Source organism: Watersipora subatra, chromosome 1 (genome assembly GCF_963576615.1).
Source record: "Watersipora subatra chromosome 1, tzWatSuba1.1, whole genome shotgun sequence".
Classification (NCBI taxonomy): Eukaryota; Metazoa; Bryozoa; class Gymnolaemata; order Cheilostomatida; family Watersiporidae; genus Watersipora; species Watersipora subatra.
In genome coordinates, this window is record NC_088708.1 from 18,789,467 (window position 1) to 18,806,514 (window position 17,048).

Consider the following 17,048-nt stretch of genomic DNA (forward strand, 5'->3'; position numbering starts at 1 on the left):
GTTGAACGAAATCGTCGTAAAACAGGTTAGACCAAGAGTTACCATTCGATCATGTGCTACTTTTTTTCTTTTATACGTTAAAACCATATTTACTGTTTTGTGGATGTATGATGTTTGTATTAATTGTTCTTACGTTAAACGTTAGTATTCGTTTTTCAACATGTTGATAGTATGCGTAATGCGTTAATTCTAAGCTGCATGTTGGTAGAAGCGTGTCACCAATCTAACACGACACAAGATGAATAACATAAATTGGGTCTGACCCATAGCCAATAATATATGAACAATAAAAAAGTATTAATATGTTTGGGTTCGATTTCCAGTGAATAAGCAAAACGACTTGCCTGACTGAGCACTTGTATTAGAATCACCAAGTTCCGCACACAGGCCTGCTAACCCAAGATTGGGGCAATGTTTGAGATTTGGTTTTTGGGGCAATTGATGTATCAATGATAGTATTGTTGTATAAATATATACACTTACATGTGATTGAAGCGAAGAAGGCCCCCGGTCGCGAAATTTGTTTTCCCAAACAGGTTTACATGTGGCAGTAAAATTTTGGCTCCTGATTGGTTTTAGTAATTGAGTTTTAGTAATCAAATCCTACATCATTACATTAAGTCAATAGTTATAATTAGAGAGGAACACAAAATTCCAAAATTTTATTCAAAATGGCTTAAATTAATGAGTTTTAAGTGAGCGCCTCTTACGTTTTAACAGCACTTTTTGAATGATAACATAATTTTTACTACGTTATTTAGAATTTTGTGTTCCTTTCTAATTATAACTATTGATTTCTAATGTAATGATGTAGGTTTTGGTTACTAAAACCCAATTGCTAAAACCAATCAGGAGCCAAGATTTTACTGCCGTAAGTAAACCTGTTTGGGAAAAAAAATTTCGCCCACACCCCCCCCCCCCCCCGTCTGGTTCTCCCCACGCTTATATACTCCTCTCGCAACTCCCTGTAACTACCTTGACCTCAGACATTAGCGTAGCTCGAGGCCCACCAATCCGATTATACAACATGCCCTTTTTATTTTTTGTACGGGCCACTAATCCTTCCAGAACCTAACCTGTACTGCCTTGAGCTCAGACACCAATATAGCCTGAGCCTAACAATTCCCATAATACAACACACCCTTTCTTTTTGTTCTGGGCCACCCCATCACTACCAACAAGCAGACGTAGTAACTTACCTTCCTTGTGTCACTCGTTACCTGACTCCGTTAGGGCAGTCCCAATAGGCTCTGGCTTGTCTGACCCTGTGCCACTGTCTAAAATACTCTACTCGTTACTCTCCTCCATTGCCAGTCTGCACTGGCTTTTCCATCACTCTGACCTCTGCCGCTACCAATACTTTCACCGTGACCACTGTCACTACCAACACTACTTCCACCAACATCTCCAACACTACTTCCACCAACCCCGACTAGCCCGGAGTCTTTTGGTTGGGTCAGTAATGACTCCTCAACCTCAACTCCGTCTCTTCCGTCTTTACCTTGCTCTCCCCAATAAGAGGCAGGCTTGACAAGCCTCCTGTGGGAGGTCTCCACCTGGGCCGTAACCGGCTGCACAGGGGATGGCACCACAGAACTGGGAGTTGGCATGGGCCCAGACCTATGTAGCTCGACCTCACCTGCCACCAGTGCAGGTCTGCTATCAGCAACTCTCCTCTGAACCTCGGCTAACTTCTGCACAACTACCCTGAATGCCTTGACATTTTCCAACTCCATGACTGCTGCCTCATGTATGGCTTTTAGCTTAGCCAATTTCTCCTTCGACTTCCTCCACACCTCCTTTTCCTCTCTTTCAATCTCTGCTACCTTTCTCTCATGACCATCTCTGTCTAACATTCCATTGCTGGATACCTCAGCTAAAAAAGAGCAAACCTTTTCCATTACAGACACTGGTTCAGCTACTTTCTTAGCACCATCACTTACCTCATCATGACTGTGTTTTCTATCATACCCCATAGACACTTGCACATCTCTGGTACCTTGGGCTGTCCCCCATTGACTACCAATTTCTACGTATCCGCTACTCTTCACTTCCTTGGTTTTACAAGTCCACCAATCTTGACCTGTGTGACCTTTCTTAACTTTGCTCTCTCTGTCAGACTTATTTGTCAGGTTTTGCAACTTGACATCATCTGAAACATAACTTGACCCAGCAATAATGGTTCTCGACGAAAACGGCTTAACTGGCTTAATTCTTCTACACTCCTTAACAGGCTCAAACTTACTTTCGCATAACGCGTTTACAACAGCAAATAATTTTAGCTGCTTCAACTCAGTTATGCCCAAAAAGTTTGTTCTCAATCCTTTCACCACATGAACTTCAGCTTCTATATGCCTGTCTTTACTTTCCAAATGAACTATTACACTTCCAACCACTTTTAACTCACTACCATCAGTGGTTTCTAAATCTGTCAACGGTTTCTTTAACTGTAGGTTCAACTTATTGGCTGTTGCCTCGGTTACTATTGACACCTCAGCCCCAGTATCAAACGTAAACTCCACATTTACTCCATTAACTTCTAAATACTGCACAATTCCCTGGCCTAGTCATTGATCTCCACCATATTTATCTCTATAACCAGAGAATCTAACACTTCTGCCCTTACTATTATCCCGGTACCCTTCATCATACCGGCTAGTCTCGCGCCTCTCCTTATACCTATTAATACTGTTGTCCCTGTACCTACTTAGCCTGTCTCTCGTCTCGCGAGGGCTTTCTCGGCCCGTGTATCTCTCCCTACTACTATCCCTGCTACCATATCGCTCATAGCTATTATCACGACTACCTCCTAATGCTACCTCGTCTGTCATAACCTGCATCTCCTCCCTTATCCCTACAATAACGGGATACATGTCCTTGCCTTCCACAAGAAAAACATTTATTGGAGGGACAACTCCTCATCTCATGACCACTACATTTGCAATTGTACCATACTCTATCTTCACTGCCTTCTCTACTATTTGCTCTATATCTAAAGACATGCCACTCCCTGCTATCGTCTCTATACTTCCTACTGTCCTTGTCCTCGTTATACTCCTGGCCTCTTGTCCCATACCTACTAGTATCATGCTCCTCACTACCATAATACCTTCTACTACTCCTAGGGCTACCTCTAGGGGAACATCTACCCACTGACTCATAGCTTCTATCTCTACCATTTCTCCGGTACTGCGCTCGCCTATCGAACTCTGATACCTTTACTACTTCCATCTCAACCTCACTTTTTAAATCAGTACTTCTACCCTGAGTTCTCAGGAATCTATCCGAGTTGTTGGCCATTTCACGAGCCCTCAGTGCTTCATGTAATAACTCCCAAGTAAGATTGGCAATCTTCATCAAGTCTCTGCTTACTTCTCTATCTCTTAACCCGTTAACCGCTACTATAAGGGCAAACCTTACCCTATCATTATTATTAGCCACCTCTGCATATCTGCTCAAACTCTCTATCCGTTGTAAATATTCTCTATCGCTTTCTCCAAGTGCCTGCCTAGCCGTAAGAAACTTATGCCCCTTTACGAACATACTCTCTTGTCTACCATAATAATCCTGCAAAACCTCCACTGCCTCTTCATAAGTAGAATTTGCACCATCTATGTTAAACCCTGCACCCCTCAATACTTCTCTACCGCTGTGCCCAATAGCTCTCAATAGTGGCACTAACCTAGCTCTACCTCTCATAATAGGCACTCTGTTGCCATCTTCATCATCTACATAACTTCTCCTCTCGACAGCACTCTCAATGCACAAATTCATCTCTTCTATAAATCGTTCCCACGAGCCATCATTAGTGTGCTCACTGAACACCAGCTTCGAAAAACCACTCTCCATCTCAACACAATACAATATATTTCTTGCCACAAATTTATTCTACCCCACTCGTATAAATTTAATGTAATTCTCACTTCCGAACACTTAATAAATATTTACACTTCACCAACACCGATGCTTCACCGCTACAACACCTCACAACACCACCCTACCTCACGTCACCTCACCTGTACGCCTGTGAAAGGGTCTAATCAACCGTTAAACTTACACCGTCACCAGAAAAAATCGCTAACGATAACGCAGAAGAAAAAAATCAGAGTTTTGTCAACTGCGCCATGTTGTATAAATATATACACTTACATATGATTGAAGCGAAGAAGGCCCCCGGTCTGGTTCTCCCCACGCTTATATACTCCTCTCGCAACTCCCTGTAATTACCTTGACCTCAGACATTAGCATAGCCCGAGGCCCACCAACCCGATTATACAACAAGTATATATAAAATTATGGAAATTGGGACAAAAACTCACTCATTTCTCACTCATTTTCATTTTTTCTCTGGTGTGATTGGGTGTTTTTCACGCCCAATGCATGAGAGTTGGCAGGCCTGTTTGCACATGGTTCAGATCTTAGTGATTCTGAAGTTCTGAACCTTATTGGTACAAGCAAATCCAGGTTCAATAAGTTAGGCGGGTGTGATTTGAAGTAATCGTACTGGCTTAACTTATGGTTGGTGTGATTACTGTATGACTTCAGATTCTGAACTCATACAGTACAAATATATAAATTATAAGGGAGCGGAAAAGAAGGTTAAGCAATCACCCAAAGAGAACCCAGGGGGAAGGTATTACATCGGTTACTCAACATGTCTAACTGAACAAACAAGCAATTACAACCCACTAAACTCACAAAAACCTACATAACACATTTACTAACAGCTAATCTCAAGCACAAATAATAATAACCTAATGATTTCAGACAAAAGTCGGACAACAACAATAAGACAAAAGACAATTATAATATGACACATACATTCAATAAGACATTTACAACAATTAGACAAAAGACACAATGATGATATGACACATACATTCAATTATGGATACACATAACTACAGTATGAAGTAATACAAACCCAGAACAGACTATCAGCATGTTATAATTTTCCGTTATAACTACATACATACGGATTGTTTGGTAGTGATGACAGGTGCGTCACAACTCTGCCGGAGTGTGTACACTTACTAGCGATGGCAAAATGTTTTGCGACATCTTTGGCTGGGCTTGGCTGTCCTTACAACGCAGTGTAGAAGGCAACGTTATCGAGGTGTTTAGACAGGTGTGATTAGGCGATTAAAAACAGACTGGGGATCGGGATGTGATAATTGAGGGATTTGGTTTAGTCGAGGGTCTGATCAATACAGGTGTTTATGGCATTGAGGAGAGCATTTGTGGGGTTCGTCTTACACAAGTTCTATCTGGTATGCATATTATGTATGAGCTATCCATGAGGCTTTAAGGTACTATCTTGGCCTGAGCACTATACTCTTTGTCTGTATGCACTTTCATGGTATCCCGAGTCTGTAATGAGACAAGGCATTCGTTTGTCTAAAATAGCCGGTGTTCTGCATATATGAGCAGAGCCATGTATATATAGTGGACCCAAGGTTACAGTGCCCCTACATTACAGGTTTTTTTCCTTACGATATGGAACACAAAGTTTCTTTAGCCCCTTGTTACGTCATTTTCCTTACCATACACCATCAACTTGGTTCCAATTTGACCAGCATCGCTCAGCCTTTTTTGTCGAATTAGTTTAAAAAAAGTTTTAATAAGGTTGACTAAAAGTTATGGTAAATCATAGTAAACGTAAGGCAAAAGGTGTCACGCTGGAAACAGATAACAAAAATTTAAGACAGAAAAATGTACGTAAGTGTAGTAAAATAATGAAACTTTGCTTTAAATGTGTGTTTAGTAAGCTAAATTAATTTAAATTAAATTCAGAGTTTCTGTTAAGTTTCTGTCACAAAAGTTTAATGTACGGAACGCATTGCAGTCAAGTCTCTCTCACACTGCCGTTAGCCTACATCTGTCTCGAAGGCAAGAACTCCTACAATATACGTAGTGATGTGACATTTTATTGCAGATCATAACCACTGAATAGGTAACTATAGTTACAAAAGTTATTATCCTATTTGAAAAAACTCTTCGGAGTAGGGTGGAAAAAACTTTCACTTTTGGTGTATCTACAAAAGTATGATGCGTTTCTGAAACCAACTCACTTGTGCTCTGCTGAAACCAACAGAGTGCGCTGGATCCAACTCTTCGTAAAATCAACTTGCTGAAACCAGCTCGAAGCAGCTAAACCCAACTCATTTGTGCTATGCTGAAACAGACAGAGCGTGCTAAAACCAATGCTTCCTAAAATACAACCTGCTGAAACCAACAGGAGGGAACTCAACTGTTTGTATGAACAATAATTATTCAATAATCTAATTATTGTTGCAATATTGTCTGATCTTGATGCTAGTCATTTAGTAACGATGAGAAAAAATATTTCTCCGACAAATAAATGATTTTAAGATAGTAATAATATCATGTGTCTTTTTCGAGAGCCAAACACAAGCTTTCCTGCCTAACAAATTGCAGCAGTATTTATAGTGTATAAGCAGGCGAGCTAGAGCTCAACAGTTATTGGTCAAACTGACCAATTACATCGCTTTGCTGACTGTCGACTATGCAAGTTTTTCGCAGTCGCGACAATAAAAAATTGAGTGACAATTACCCATAATGGTGCAACTAACTAGACACCAACAAAAAGCTTGTGAAAAATTACACTCAAGTAAAGAACAGTACTCTCGAGAAACAGTAATACATAGACTGAAAAAAAAATACAAAACCTTGCCTCGAGAAAATGGATAAACAAAAACAGAAAAATAGTACATGAAGAAACTTTAGCTGCTAGAATTAATAGGAACACACTTGTAATATTTCAATAGCCATTCACGATCATAAATTAATTTTACAAACATGCAAACAGTACGAATAAGTTTGTTAAAGATTGTTAATTGCATAAAAACTTTTCTAAATCTTGGTCAAAGGCATCTGTCCTTTTTTCTAGGTCAACCTCTGTCTCAGACGTTTTTCGTTTATATATACCGGTTGGTTGCCACGTCTTTTTCTCAGTCTATTAGAAATGAATGTCTCTCTCCAGTTTGGCCTACTCTGCGGAGTTGCTCCTCAATGGCCTTCTTAATCTTTCATGATTTTTAGGTTCACTACACTATCCTCCCCTGAGACATGATTCTGTCCCAGAATGGCACCACTTCTCCAGCAGACATCTAATTGGTAATCCTGTAGATGTAGAGGCAATTTGATAGTACGAGGCCAAGCTGATGTAGCAATGGAAAGCCTCTCCTTTTATGCTTCTGTATGTTCCTGAGATGAAGAGATGCGTGGCTCCTTCCCCTCTGAGTCAGGGTTGATCAGTTGGCTCAAATGGGCTTTCTCCACAGTTTTCTGTAGTGTGCATTTCATTACATTTCATACGTCTGGTATAGTAAACACTTGGTGATGGTGTAGGGATCAACATATTTTAGTTTAAGCTTGTCTCGCCTCTTTCAAGTGAAAAATGATTTCAGCCAAACTTTGGCTCTAACCGAAAAAGTGGCCGGTTCGTTGCCTGTATCTGTCCGATTGTTCCACTGTTGTTGATGCAGCTTCTTATCTACTAGGTGTATATCCATTCTTGTACCTCTAGAGCGTACTGGTCTGTGGTCATTTTCTCTGTCTCTGGCTTATCCATAAGAACGTACGCCGGCCCTCTCTCCCCAACATTAAGTAGTTAGTGGTTTCAAAGAGTGTCCGATGGAGATGCCTTTACTGCTCTCATACATTTGAGGCAACAGCTCATCCCACTCTTTGTGTTTAGCTTCAGCAATGAATTACTGAGAGTTCGGTTCAACCTCTCAATTACCGAATTCCTCTGCGCTAGGAAGGGTGATGTTCGGGTCTTCTGACAGCCCCATAGTTTACAGCATTCGTCAAATAGCTCGATTGAAATTGACTCTCTCTATTGCTATGAATCATTTCGAGGATGCCAAGTAGATAAAAAACTTGCTCTTCCTGGGCCCATGCTACGGTGTTGGCCCTCCCATTTCGAATTGGTATAGCGTCATACCACCTAGTGAAATGATTGGCTAGTACCAGTATTTGGGTATTCAATCGAGTAGTCTCTAAAAAGGGTCCACAGATATCAATGGCAACTACTTGCCACAGTTTTCTAGCATGCAGGTGATTCTGCACTCATTGGTGCCAGTGGTGAGTTGCCTTAGACTGTTGACAGTGCACACAGCCCGCAGCCATGCGGCACATCATACCTGACATCCTGACCAGTACCACACGAGCTGTAGCTGAGCGAGGGTTTTGTTAAATCTAAGATGAGCCTCCTGTTGAGTTGTCCGGATTGCTTTCTTTCAGTAGCTGTATGAACAAATGGCCAATAGTTCCCGCTGCTCATGATTTAGTAAATGAACACGCAATGCTGTTCTTATCTAGAAGAAGGTGCTCTTGCATGGTGGCAAGCTTCTGCGTTACAGATTCATCCAACTTGGAGTCATACAACCGGCTATATCACACTGCCTTATCTGTGGATAAGGCAGACTGTATCTGTGGACCATGTTGCTGTGCCATAGCCAAATCATTCAATAGTGACAGATTGTTGATCTGCCATTTTTCATTGGGCTGTAGAGGTTCATACCGACGGCTGACCAGACATTGCTGTCGACTGAGACTCAGCATTATTATGCTTTTGACCTTTTTGGTGTGTCAGCTCAAAGTCATACTCTGACAATGTCTCAAGCCATTGAGCCAGCTGTCTAGTAGACGATGGTGTTTTTAACAGTCAAACGAGAGACGTGATTAGTACAGCCGTAGAGCTGAGGTCGAAAGTGTTTCACAGACTTCGTGATAGCCAACAGTTTCCTTCGAGTGATGCAGTAGTTAGCTTCAGTCTGAGCAAGCATTTTTGAGTAGTAGTAGATTACTCGCTTCTCGCCATCTTGTACTTGTGACAGGACTGTCCTACTGATAACGTCACTGGCTTCTGTATTCAATAGGGTCGGCAGATCATAGCAAGGATATGCAAGAACAGGGGCCAGGTTCAAACAAATTTGCAATTTGTTAAATGTCTGTCATACTTTTTCTGGTCATATAGTCATACTGGTCATGTTTTTGTCATACTAGTGTTTAGATCTTGTTTATTCGTGTTACATTTACTCTTGCATACCATGTTTGGCTTTAGAAATGGTTCGAGGGAATTGCTTCGCTATTATCCCACTGCTGCCACCAGTGATAAAACTCGTTGGAGTGGGATGGAAACAACTTTCACTTTTGGCATATCTATGATATGTTTCTGAAACCAACTTACTTGTGCTCTGCTGAAACCAACAAAGTGCACTGTCAGTTATTTAATAGCTGATCAGAAAGTAGTATAGTGAAAGGGTACTGGCGCTTATTTACTATAAAACCTCTATTCGAATGTGGTGGTGCTGTATTTTTTAACCCTTCCCCTATGGTGGCATGTTATTAAAAGTGACTTTCAAATAGAGTGGTGCTGTATTTTTTGACTACCTTGTCAAAATTACTTTTACCGTTCCACAACTTTCAACTGCTTTTGCTACTGCCTTCACTATCATGACAGTTTCTAGGAAATGAGTTTGTAGCATTCATGTCTCACTTCTTATACCAACTGCTTCTTTCGCTACTAGGACTCCTACTCTTATACTCATTTATACTGTAGTCTCTACTACATTTATCTCTTACATCACTATCGCTGTCTCTACCCCTATATCTTTCCATACTGTTGTCTAACAATAACATCTAATATAACATATCTGCGATAGCATAACTGTTATTGCGGCTACCCCCTGCTTACTGCTGCTACTGCCACAACATTTATCGTAACTCACTTCTTTACACCTATTTCTGCAGTCTCAGAATAAATGACCCCTTAGCCCACAAGAGAAATTTTAATGAAAATTAAATGGCAGGACCATTCCTCATCTCATGACCACTCCACTTGCAACTGCAGCAAACTCTTTCTCTACTAAGGTTTCTCCTTCCTTTTCTATATCTAGAAGTATTTCTCTCTTCGCTATTATCTCTAAAATTTCTTCTACTGTGTTTAAAACTGCTCTCAGGAACATACCTACTTTTAGAATCATACCCTCTATCACTACCTCTAGGGTACTGTGCACAACTACTTTGCTTAGCTACCTTCGTTTCAATTTCTCTCAAGCTATCTCGGTTATTCTCCGCTTTCAAAATTCTGTCAGAGTTCTGTTCAATCACTATATTCTATGTTAAATCAGCATTTTCATCGACTACCTACTCACTTATGTATCTCTCATACCATTAACTGCAACAATTAGAAGGAATTTTACTCTATCAATACCACTAGTAACTTCAGCATATCTACTCAAATTTTCAATCTCGTTGTAAAAAGTTTCTATTACTTTCACCAACTACTTGCCTAGCTGTAAGGAATTTATGCCTCCTCACAAACACGGGACATAAATCTGTCCCTGTTTATCAAAATGCTCTTGCAAAACTTCTACTGCACCTTCCTATGAGGTATGTATCCCATCTAGAGCAAACCCCGCACCTCTCAACACTTCTCTACCACCGTGGCCGATGTCTGTCAATATCGGCACTAACTTAGCGCTACCTCTTTTAATAGGTAATCTATTAACACTTTTACCTTTATAACCTTTTCTCTCAACTGCACTCTCGATTCACAAATTCATCTCCTCAACAAACTTTTCCCACCAACCATCACAATGCTCACCAAAAACAAGCTTTGGATAGCCAAACTCCATCACAGCTAATTACGCCTTCTCAATTCACATCAAAACACAATCTATTCTCAACCTCCTTTTTCTCTATGTTCGAATTCTCACCTACCTTTTCACACAAAAATAAATAAATATAAATTATAATATTCCCATGACCAAACACGAGCGAAGCGATTGGTTGGGAAATTTATGATAAATGCATATTTGCACACAACTCCCGAAAAATTATCCGTTAACAAACCCTTGTACCGAAATCTCATCAACAAATTTGACCATTTTTGTGTAGAGTCGTTTAAGTATAATAATGATACAAAACACATGTAAAAATATTTAAATATGTTACCAAGCCTTTGAAAAGTTTCCGCAATACCCTAAAACTAACCCATCTGATCGGATTATACATAAATAGACAGATTAATTTGGCCAAAAATCGCGATGAAAACTTGACAAGCGTTTTCTAATCAAATTAAGACTGGCCAATGAAACGCCAATAAGGCCGTGTGACAAATAGTAGAACTATTAAGTCGTGCGCATTTCACGAGAAAAACGTGCACATTTCACCAGTCTATAGCATTGTCTAATTGCCGAAGGTTTCTGTAATTAACGTAAAAGTACTGAAAAGTTATCGTTTCTTTTTTGCCGATTCTACGGGACTCTGACATTTTGGACACTTATCATGAGTACTTTGGTATTCCAACTGATGTCCAAAGCAGTGAAAGAAAATTACGATGATATTTTCCTAACGATTCTTATAAGATTATTACAACATTTAATTGTAAGAATAATTATTCGATTTTATAAGATTATTATGAGATTTAGTTATAAGAATAATCATTTGAATTTACAAGATCGAAGTATATAGTGACCGATGGTGTGCAATATGTTACTGTTATTATTTTTCTAAAGATTTTGTTGATGGTACTACGGCTGTGCTCAATATTGCGGTACTGTGAAGCCGGTTTTAATATCTGCAAAATTAAGTAATACATGTAGGTCTACATTTTCTTATATATATACATCTATTTGTATGACAACCAGCTAAAATCTGTTTAGATTTTTAAATTCAGCATAATTCTTTAGATATAAATACAAAAATCTCGATAAATATCACACCTTCTTGATATTGGTTGCTATGACCAATGATATACAGCCCCCCAGCTATATATAATTATATATATGTATATTACACAGCAGCTTGCTATTTTACTTCTAATATTGCATTTCTCCTATTGCAGGGAGAGATATAAACATGTAATCTTTTCCTTTCATTATTGCTGTTTGTTGTACATGATAACACCCAGTACATTACAGCTACCATTGCAGTTCTCCTATTGCACTGCAGTGCCATTTGACTGCTAATATTGCATTTTTCAACCAGCAGTACCCTTTCTTTTTCTATTATCACTTTGGTCGTGGGCTGTATGACAGAGGAGTTTCTAGTTTATTAATATATAATAATATTGTAAATAATATAATTACAAATTCTTAATACAATTAATAGTTATACAATTAATATAATAATATAGCAATAATATAATATCAATAATATAATTACAAATAATGCAGCAATATAATCCTACAATTCCTTTTTCACAAATAATAAATAAATTTAAATATTCCATCTCTCACCTGCACTTCTACACTCACACCTCTGTATCGACACCTCACCACTCCTCCACTGCACCTCTCCTATACCTCACGTAACCTTACCTGCATGCCCATTATAGGGTACTGACACACGCTATTGCCAATCAAATGCCAGTAGCTACTCTTTTTAGTTACCGATATTGAGTTAAATGGAAAATGTAGTTTCGTCAATTGCACCGTGTTTTATAGAGAGAAGCCACTTACGTGTGATAACTTCAAAAAATCACCAATCTGTATCTCTTTTTCCACTCATATATTGCTTTGCTATTTAATCCTCCGACCTCTTCTACTTATTGTAACTGCTGAAACCACTAGCCACTGCCCTGACCTCAGACATCAATGTAGTCTGGACCTCGTAACCCTGATCATTCGACACCGACCCACCAGAAATGAACCGATGAGCGGAAAGAGAAGGAAAATTGAAAGTAGATATGAAAAAAGAGTTGATGATATGCAACAAAAAAACTGCATTTTTTTGTTTTTATGTGCATTTTTATATTTTAAACTTTTGTGCTAGTTTGTATTTTTGGTTTCCAATAAGAATTCTGTGTAATCCATTTTCTTTACCTCATTTCATTGATTTATTATTGTTATCTTATTATTTAGCATAACAATCAAAAGGTATTGAATATTTTGCACACCCTGGTTATGTTTTACAATGAGGCCACAAACAAAATATTTTAGCTGAATTTACGCTCTACATTGTGTGTACGTAGGTATATACTGTGAATATACACTCTACATTGTGTGTACGTAGGTATATACTGTGAATGTACGCTCTACATTGTGTGCCCGTGGGTATATACTGTGAATTTACACTCTAAATTGTGTGTAGGTGGGTATATACTGTGAGTTTACACTCTAAATTGTGTTTAGGTGGGTATATACTGTGAATTTACACTCTACATTGTGTGCCCGTGGGTATATACTGTGAATGTACACTCTACATTGTGTGCCCATGGATATATACTGTGAATTTACACTCTACATTGTGTGCCCGTGGGTATATACTGTGAATTTACACTCTGCATTGTGTGTACGTGGGTATATACTGTGAATTTACACTCTACATTGTATGTACGAGGGTATATACCCCAGGGCTGATACTCTCCCCTAAAAGGCCCATTAGGTTCGGCCCAAAATCACGTTTTAGGGGGGTTTTCAGACCATAGGGCACTGTCAGTGAATTTGCTACCTTAGGAGGTGTTTCCACAAGCAAGCCAGTAAAAGGGCCCATGCTCATTAAGGTTTTATTCAGCCAAAGTAATACCAAGAAATTGCACTGAAATTCCAGTCTTCATTTTAAAGCAGATTGCTGCTGCTTGCTTGCTAACAGGAAAGGAAGGGAAAAGAGACAGTCGACACTGCATCATCTTAGCAACCCTTTAGCAATATACTCAGAATGAATGATATGATATTTATTTCATTGATATTCATTATGGTTTTCTTTGTAAATGGAAATGATGATCTGATGGTTGTTTGGAGTCAGTTTTATTAATCCTTTTGCAGGCATAGCGACATTTTGTCGTTTTGCGATACTGACGTTAGTGGGCAGAGCAACTATTATGTCGCCACACAAACGGTTTATTTAAATTTATTTATGGTTAGCTAATTGCCTTTTTTGTTTTATTTTTTTACCAATAGTAAACTACAATATGTTTGTCTCTGTTAGCAACAAAAAAATAAGCCGTTTGCAGAAGAAAAAACGATCGTTTTTGCAATACTAAACAAACGAAAAATCCGAAATCAATACGTAGTTAAATAAAATTGAAAATTTTGTTTGTAGCTTTTTTTTCTTTATTAATGCATAAATCATATTGGATGTTTAGCGGGGCGTGGAACCTGGGCGCCCTCTTGGGAACTCCCAGTGTTTAGGGGGTGTATTTCAAATTGATCAACCAGGTGATTGGGGGTACAATATCCAAATTCAAATTGACCAACCAGGTGATTGGGGGTACAATATCCAAGCCTGGGCCTATCTAGGTGGGTGTTTTTTTCAGAGTATCAGCCCTGGGGTATATACTGTGAATGTACACTCTACATTGTGTGTACGTCGGTATATACTGTGAATGTACACTCTACATTGTGTGTACGTGGGTATATACTGTGAATTTACACTCTACATTGTGTGTACGTGAGTATATACTGTGAATGTACACTCTACATTGTGTGTACGTGGGCATATACTGAAATTACACTCTGCATTGTATGTACGTGGGTATATACTGTGAATGTACACTCTACATTGTATGTACGTGGGTATATACTGTGAATGTACACTCTACATTGTGTTTATGTGGGTATATACTATGAATTTACACTCTACATTGTATTTACGTGGGTATATACTGTGAATGTACACTCTACATTGTATGTACGTGGGTATATACTGTGAATGTACACTCTACATTGTGTGCCCGTGGGTATATACTGTGAATGTACACTCTACATTGTATGTACGTGGGTATATACTGTGAATGTACACTCTACATTGTATGTACATAGGTATATACTGTGAATGTACACTCTACATTGTGTGCCCGTGGGTATATATTGTGAATGTACACTCTATATTGTATGTACGTGTGTATATACTGTGAATGTACGCTCTACATTGCGTTACGTGGGTATATACTGTGAATTTACACTCTACATTGTATGTATGTGGGTATATACTGTGAATGAACACTCTACATTGTATGTACATGGGTATATACTGTGAATGTACACTCTACATTGTGTGTACGTGGGTATATACTGTGAATGTACACTCTACATTGTATGTACGTGGGTATATACTGTGAATGTACACTCTACATTGTGTGCCCGTGGGTATATACTGTGAATGTACACTCAATATTGTATGTACGTGGGTATATACTGTGAATGTACATGGTCCGAATTATGACTTATGACTTATTAACTTATAACAACTTAGGACTTATTTATCAAAACTGATATAATTCATAACTTGGATAGTGCCTGTATAAAAACAGAGAAGTCTACTATCATTGTAGTTGCCGCTAAATCTAATTTTTTTTTATCTGCTATTCAGACTCTGTTTAAATGTAAACTTTTATTTGAAACATTCGGCTAATTCTTGATTTGGTATTAATTCACTAGAAAATAATTTAAGTACACAGAGTATGTTTAACATTAGCATGTAGTATGGCTTAAAAATGTATGGTTATACAACTAGTGTATATTACATGAGCAGTACCTGTTTTTAGTAGTTCTATACTAATATTTCTCACTATATATTTTACTAGATACTATGTAGATTCTCTAATACTTTGTAGCAGTATATCAAAGATAGTACTGGTATAGTATTTATTCTGTATATAAGTCAATGAATCCATCGTTTTTTGTGACGTCATCAAGTCGTTTGCACATGCGCTCGTTCACAAAAAAGCCGCCATTTTTTGTAGAAAACGATCATTTTTCTTTGATTTATTAGTACTTTTAACTGTTGTTTTGATACTATAATAAAAAATTGCAAACAAAAACATCGTTTTCAAATTATCATTGCAAAAGCTTCGTGTTTCTAACAATAAAATTGTCTATAAAGATGGCCGACAACGATAAAATGACGTTCCGAAAAAACGAAGGTATCCTTCGTTTTTTTCGTGACGTCATAGTGAAGTGAAGTGATAGTCACATTGGCAGTACCAGTGTATTGTGATTAACACCAGATGTAGTATTTGGTATTTATATTATTATAGTACATACATGTATATAACATATACTGTCGTGATGACACATTTAAAACAACTTGTAACAAGTTAGAAGCCTCAAGGGTTTGAACTGTGTAATCACTATTCTTATTGGTTTCAGACTTGGTCTATGGAAATGAAGACAGGTTATCATGGATGTGACTCTCGATGCATTTTTAAGTGATTTCACAAATGGAAAATATTTCTCACTAGACCAAATATGTAACATTTTAAAGCGGCACCATGGGAAGGAAGAGTATTGGATCCGTAAGGTATCGGATCATAAAGAATACAACAGAGTAAGTGTGGATGTCCTGCTCACCCAAAAGAGCTTTGTTGAATTTGTTAGTTGTGTTAGACGTAGTACATGTAGTCGTAGCCATAATTTTCACATCCCTATTGTTTGAACTAATTCCATTTGTTGCAAGTTGAACTACCATTGTTCTGCTATCCCTATTACCTTGAAAGCAAATGTATCCGTTATAACATTTTGAACCCAAATTTAACCTATTTCGTCATGTCCCTTGTAGTGAAAACTTTTTGGAAAGCAAATTAGCTTTTTATTCAGTAATACTTTACACTAATTTATAATTACGGAAAACTTTAGCTTGCAAAGGAAATTTTTAGTTGTCCTATTTCATTAGTTCTAAGTCGACATACAGAAATCACATCTCATTAGTTCTAAGTAGACAGAGTTATCGTATCTCATTAGTTCCAAATAGACATAGAGTTATCATATCTCATTAGTGCTAATTAGACATGGAGTTATCATATCACTACATGTTTTAAGTAAATGCAGAGTTGTTATGGTCATAAATTAAAAAAATGTTTTATAAAGTCAGCTTATCTTGAAATTTATGAGTTCCAATCCGATCTAGGACTGTCATATCCCTAATTGTTCTAAGTATGTATAGAATTATATCCCATGTGTTCATAGTAAATATAAGTCTTGTCTCAATTATTTGGAGTTTATGTATAGAATTATTTCCCCTTGTCTGTTTTAGGTAAATGTAGAGTTTTCATACCCATTATGTATATATAGATT

The 17,048-nt window shown here is 38.1% G+C and overlaps 1 protein-coding gene across 3 annotated transcripts in view; it reads left to right on the forward strand.

Annotated features, from left to right (window-relative positions):
* Window positions 1-17,048, forward strand: part of LOC137401467 (uncharacterized) — a 123,966-nt gene continuing 106,918 nt past the window's right edge. For all 3 annotated transcript variants that reach the window (XM_068087825.1, XM_068087835.1, XM_068087843.1), the window contains exons 1-2: window positions 1-25; window positions 16,125-16,302. In XM_068087825.1, coding sequence (XP_067943926.1) covers window positions 16,156-16,302 — 147 coding nt within the window. In that variant the 5' untranslated portion in view covers window positions 1-25; window positions 16,125-16,155. The remainder of the gene's footprint in view (window positions 26-16,124; window positions 16,303-17,048) is intronic.